The sequence below is a fragment of the Nestor notabilis genome, unplaced genomic scaffold (genome assembly GCF_000696875.1).
Source record: "Nestor notabilis isolate BGI_N333 unplaced genomic scaffold, ASM69687v1 scaffold27032, whole genome shotgun sequence".
NCBI lineage: Eukaryota > Metazoa > Chordata > Aves > Psittaciformes > Psittacidae > Nestor > Nestor notabilis.
In genome coordinates this window covers 43093-49003 of record NW_009918272.1, presented here as the reverse complement: position 1 = coordinate 49003, position 5911 = coordinate 43093, and the positions used below count along the sequence as shown (strand labels likewise).

General features: G+C 39.2%; 1 protein-coding gene across 1 annotated transcript; it reads left to right on the top strand.

Moving 5' to 3' along the window:
• Window positions 1-280: 280 nt before the first annotated feature.
• Window positions 281-5679, top strand: LMO4 (LIM domain only 4; the record flags this gene model as incomplete). The annotated part of the gene is made up of 3 exons (XM_010009636.1): window positions 281-377; window positions 715-870; window positions 4925-5679. Coding segments are annotated over 3 exons (262 nt in total), but the record flags the coding sequence as incomplete, so codon positions are not given.
• Between the last annotated feature and the right edge of the window lie 232 nt (window positions 5680-5911).

Genomic DNA, 5911 nt, shown 5'->3' with positions numbered 1-5911 from the left:
CCCAGTAATCTGATAAAACGTGTGTAGTACAGAATTGTTTGTGTTTCCAGAGGTGTAAGTCAATATTTCTGATTAAATCCTCTGTAACCACAGCCAAGGTGGGGTGAAGCTACCAGTTGTTACACAAAAATACACTTTTTCATATTATGACACATAAGCAAGTTGGAAGGCAGGGGTCAGAAGTCTAAAATAGTTGTGTAATAAACCATTGCAGTGATGCGCAAAAATGCTCAGAGCCTCCTGTGTATTAAATTATTCATGATCATCACCTCTGTTTCAGGTTATTTGGAAATAGTGGTGCTTGCAGTGCCTGGGGACAGTCCATTCCGGCTAGTGAGCTGGTCATGAGGGCACAGGGCAACGTCTATCATCTTAAGGTGAGGGGCTTTTTCGATGTGTTTTTACTTAGCAGCTGGTTAGTGCTCCCCTGCTTCTTCAGTATGAAATGCGCATCTGCTTATGAATGAAACGCAAAGCAAGAACTGGAAATACGAGTATATGTTATAAAGCTTCCCTTAGCACGTAGCTTTGTTCCCTCGCAATCGGTAAAACTATACTTGAGGTACGTACTGCACAGGCCCAACAGGTAAGGCTAATGCTGTATCTGGAGGTGACACTCAAAAGGCAGCCGCTCCAGATCTCGCCTCACTCGTGGTCTCTGCAGCGTACTTCATTTGCGCTGTAGTCTCACTCGCTGTCTGTTTGCCTCCTCAGTGTTTTACGTGCTCTACCTGCCGGAATCGCCTGGTCCCCGGAGATCGGTTTCACTACATCAATGGCAGTTTATTTTGTGAACATGATAGACCTACAGCTCTCATCAATGGCCATTTGAATTCACTTCAGAGTAATCCACTACTGCCAGACCAGAAGGTGAATACCCAACAATTACTAATAAGCTTTATTAGAGCTAAATGAAGATCAATTTCTTTTCATTCTAATAGTGGACATTCCACACCCCTGCAAGGAGACCTTTAAGTAACCAAACTTAAATAATGTAGGTGTGGGGCATGGGGAGAAAGCACTAACCTTTTAAATACAACATATTTGGAGGGGGCGGGGAGTCAGTTTATTTTGGTTTGGGCATGTGCATCTGGACAGCTGTTGAGCTCCTTAGGTACAAAGCAAAGCAGAGAGCATCCATTAATACAAACTCTTAACAAAGAGAAGTATATTACTTTATAATCTTGAAATTAAGGGCTACAAGAGAGCAGGTTTCTGTGGGAGGAAAGTAAGATCCTTTAATATGGAAGTAAGTAATGTCTAGTGAAAAGAAGGTTCCTGAAGTAAACCAGTGTACTTCAATATTGAAGGGTTTAGGTGAAGGAGCATCCTAGGGTACTTTTTCAGGAGTATTTTCTTGTCTGTTTTGCATGTTATAACTCTGATTTAAAAACCAAAGTGCTATTTTCTTATCGCTCCGTAACGCTAATAGCTCAACTAGAGATTGTGTATCTCGGTGGTTGATAGCTCTTGGTTTCTAACTAAATGAGTAAATAATGACTGTACAAATCACAGGGAGGAGAAGAAGAAAAAAAAATTTCTGATCAACAGTTGTCCTGTAACTCTGAAACTAGATAGTTTTAGATCTATTTTAATCTCCTTAATAAGTCCTAAAGCTATGCAAGTGAGTGCATTTTGATAACTGCTGTGCCTAATTTGTAACAATTACTGTCAACCTTGAGTTAAGAGACTGTTCATTCCACCCTGGTCCAGAAAAGAGTGAATGTATGACTCTTGCACATAATTTTATTCACATCATATTTCATACTGATTATGTATTGATGACATTGATTCATTTACTCTTTACAGCGCCACTTGCATGGATATTAAATCTTATTGACCACAGATGAATTTTAATTTCAGATTGGTGATAGATTTTTCCATCAGCTCTGATAGTATATTTGACTTTTTCATCATTAACCCAGGCAATCACACAGCACTGAGTTATTGCAATGAAACAAAAACTGCACACTTCAGTTGGTAATTCTTTATAGATTTACAATAGGAACTTCATTAATGTCTGCAAGGATCACAAAAAATAACATTTATCTGCAAATAGGAATTTGGAAGATTAAAAAAATCTGGGACAAATGCAAGGCTGATCCATTCTGCAATGTACAGAGTATTTCTTAGTGCTTTTAGTTCATGGAGAAACATGTCCAAGGAAACACAAACTGGTTTCTAATGTCCGTGATTTTTTTGTTGTTGTTGTGTTGCTACATTTCAATATCTGTGTTTGCTTTAGTTTTTTCTCTGTGCATAAATTTACTGATTAATTTTAAGTATTCTTTCAAGTCTTACCCAGGGAATGTAATTATAGCAAAATAAAACGTGGGCCTTTTTTATTTACTTAATTTGTCAATCGAGGTGATGAGAGAGACGAGTACAAAAGTCCTGTATCGTTAGGCAGAACAAAGATAATTAAGATTGGAGGAGAATGTGCAGCATCTTCTCAAGGAAGTACAAATACAGTTAAAGATTCATAGATTTATACTGTTGTGAATTTTAATGAAACAAATCTGTAATACAGACTCACGAGCAGTGAATCTGTTAAATGAATATTTATAGTTATCCCATTTCAAAATATAGGTAAAACCATTCATCTTTATACACTGCAGTAAAAGGTTCACCATTCCAGGAGTGGTTTATCCACTTGTCTTCTACGAATGTAAAGTTTAATGTAACTTCAAATAGGTGTCTAAATTGTCATTTAGTTTTATCAGTTTCTTACTATGCCTTAGCAAAACATAAAAATGATTTAGTTGCAATAAAAGCAGTAGACATGACAAGGAACACAGAACATGGGAGAGAGAAGTAACACTGGACTGCGTTTGCAGAGCTCACAACTGCAGACACCTGATGGAAGCTAAATGCAGAGCAAACGACGAGAATGAGGTTTTTTTGTTAATGGCATTGCTGTGGCCAGGTACTGGGGAGAAGATTGAGGGGAGAGATTACAGTGTGGGGTTCCTGATATTATAATCTCTAGAAAATGGTGTAAGTTCTCCCACCAGTTCTTAAAGGGGAGTTGCAGAGCACCTGAACCCCACAAAACCGAAATACAATTGGGGAGACAAGTTGGTAATTCATAGATTTGCCTGGTTTCTGGAGTTCCGGAAGCTGCAGGGACAGGTGCCAAGAGTTGTGTGGGGGGTGGGGCACTGCTTTTTAATAGTGTGAAGCTGTTTACGTCCAAGGTGTTTTCCGGAAAGCTGTGTTTCAGGGCCACTAATTAAAATGTTCTTCCACTATGACAGTGTTGGCTGTAACAGATACTTCTATTAAAGATCAATCAGTCTCCAGGTTATTCTACCACCAGAGATTACCGACATAGCAGAACATGCACAGGGTTTATTATTAAACTCAAGAGAGACTCCTGTCATTAACTAACTCCCGTTTCTGTTGGGTATGGGGAGGTGGCAGTTAGGGACTTGCTGTTGTGTCCGTGCAGTTTGCAGGTGGTGACTGGTACAGGCAGAGGGGGCTCCGTGCCCCAGCTTTGGTGGCTGTTGCTGCCGTTTGCCTCCCCGGGGCAGTCTGCAGGTGTCGGGTGTAACTTCCCATCGCTTGCTGTGCCTGACCTCGGTCCTGCCTGCCCGCAGAGCGCAGACGCGTCGTGCGTGATGCCCCACGCGCTGTCCCACGTGCAGGGGCTGCACTGGCAGGAACTCTCCGCCTCACTGGTAGTGGTAGAGTTCCTGTAGTAGCTCTTGTTTGCAGCTGTGTTACCACCTCCTCCGAGTGTAAATTTTCCACCGGTTGGCAGGGTTTGTAGCGAATGCTTGTCTGCAGCTTCTACACTGTTAAATAAAGTATGAGCTAGATTACGTCTCTCAGAGAAGAACTTAAAAATCTTCTGGTTTACATATCACTCAACAATTCCCTTGTAGTTACATAATTGGTGTTGTCTGTGTCCATAGTAGAGGATATTTGATGCTCATTTATTAAATATGCTTGCTGGCTGCTCCCTAATCTTTGTTCTGGACAGACAAATTACCTTTCTCACACTGAGCTTCAGCTCTGGGGAATTAAACCTCCAAGCCTCCACTACTTTAATTAGCTTGAAAGTGGGGGGTTGCAGTTACTAATAGACCTCAGGCTTTTAGTAACTTCGAGAAAGGGTGAAAAAAGAACTTCCTGGGAAGCGCAAAATGTCATTTAAAAACCATAAAAATCTAATACATATTATTTCATTTTGGTAATTGCAAACAGATTGTATTTGAAGACTATGGATGATCATTTCTATTTTATCCATGAAAGTTTAGATTTTTATTGAGTTAGACACTTTTAATTATCACAATTCATTAACACCAGTGTGAAAGCACATGTTTGACTTCATGTATTAAAATGTTTATGTAACATTAACTAACGCACCAGATGAGGAATTTTAAAGGGGGCGGGGGGGGGAATCCTGAAATATCTATATTTAGCTCTTGTGCAATGCAGCATATTAACCAAAGTTGCCTTGGGAGGATATTGGCTGCACTTCTTATTTGCTTTACACACTATTTCTTCCAATTATAAGATCATGTTACGAGCTTCTTCAAAGGCATGGCGTAATGTTTCCTCCCTTTTAAAAGGGGCCCAGAAAAACCACCTTATTCACTGTACGGTTTGTTACCAGACAGTGCACCTCTTATTTATTGGTGTCATCTCTCTCTTTCTTCTTTGTTGTTTTCTTCTGTCCCCCCTCCCATCTGCTCTTCTTGGTAGTGAAACTGCGGAAAATGGTTGCTCTTTGCTGTTTGAAGTCAAAAGGGTGGTGGTATGAATGGATAGTGTAGAAAGCCTTAATCAAGTCACAGTTGGAAAGTAATCTAATAAAAAAGAGATTAGTGCACAAGGAAAAGAAAAGCAGTCATGTTGTAGTTTCCTATCTCCGATTTAGTATTCTAGCTAAGATACCCATTTTTATTTCTTACAGGTCTGCTAAAAGGTCAGAGTAATGCAGAATGCGTGCCTTCATCTCAAATTTTGTTCATCACAGATGGATCCCATGTCTCCAAGTAGACAAGTCACCTTTGTAGCTAGCATCAATGCCAGCTCCATACCATTGCACCTTCTTTATTCTTGATTGCCCTTCCCACATTTATTGGTGTATTAAAATGACTGAATATGAACATTAAGGACTCCATGAACCTGGGCTAATGGGAGACTGTAGAGAAAATGAAAAAAGATCCACCGGAGGACATCTTGGGGGGGCGGGTGGGGAAGATGACTAATGAAGCTAATTAAAAGAAGCATTGAAATCTGCTTTCTACCCTCATTAACAATTAGCAGGGCACTGGCCAGTTTGTACCCTGTGTTTTACCTTAACAACATTCTATTTGCTCTTTGTATATTTAAGTGTTGTAAGGAAATGTGTTGCAATCAAACTGAACATGAGATAAAAGATGTGGCTTTTGTGATATTCTATCACAAACACTTTTATTGTATCTCTGTAAAATACAATGTATGTATGCATGTAAGTGTTTTTGTCCTAATGTTGCTACTTCCCATGGCAAAAAAACCAAGAAAAGAAAAGGAAAAAAAAAAGTCAGGCTCATAGCAGCTACTGTGTAGAAATTTTCACCTACTTCTAATTTGCTGAATGAAGAAAAATCTTTTATTTGTGATATTTTCAGAGACATTTGCTCTAGTATGGTGTATTTAAATAATAAAAAAGTAAAACAACACTGAATCGAGTTATGGGTTTTAGACACTTTTTGCCTTTTTTTTAACTACATTCAAAACACTATTCTTGAGACTGTATCTTACGTAGTCATTACCTGAATTGTTGATTACCTTTAAAAGTAGTTTCTTTGTTTGGATGGGGTTTTTTTCTTCCGCCAGTAAAGAGTCTGTTAAACTACTTTACCATGTTACTTTTGGCAAGGATACAAAGCACTGTTTCAAAATGATCTGTGTTTTG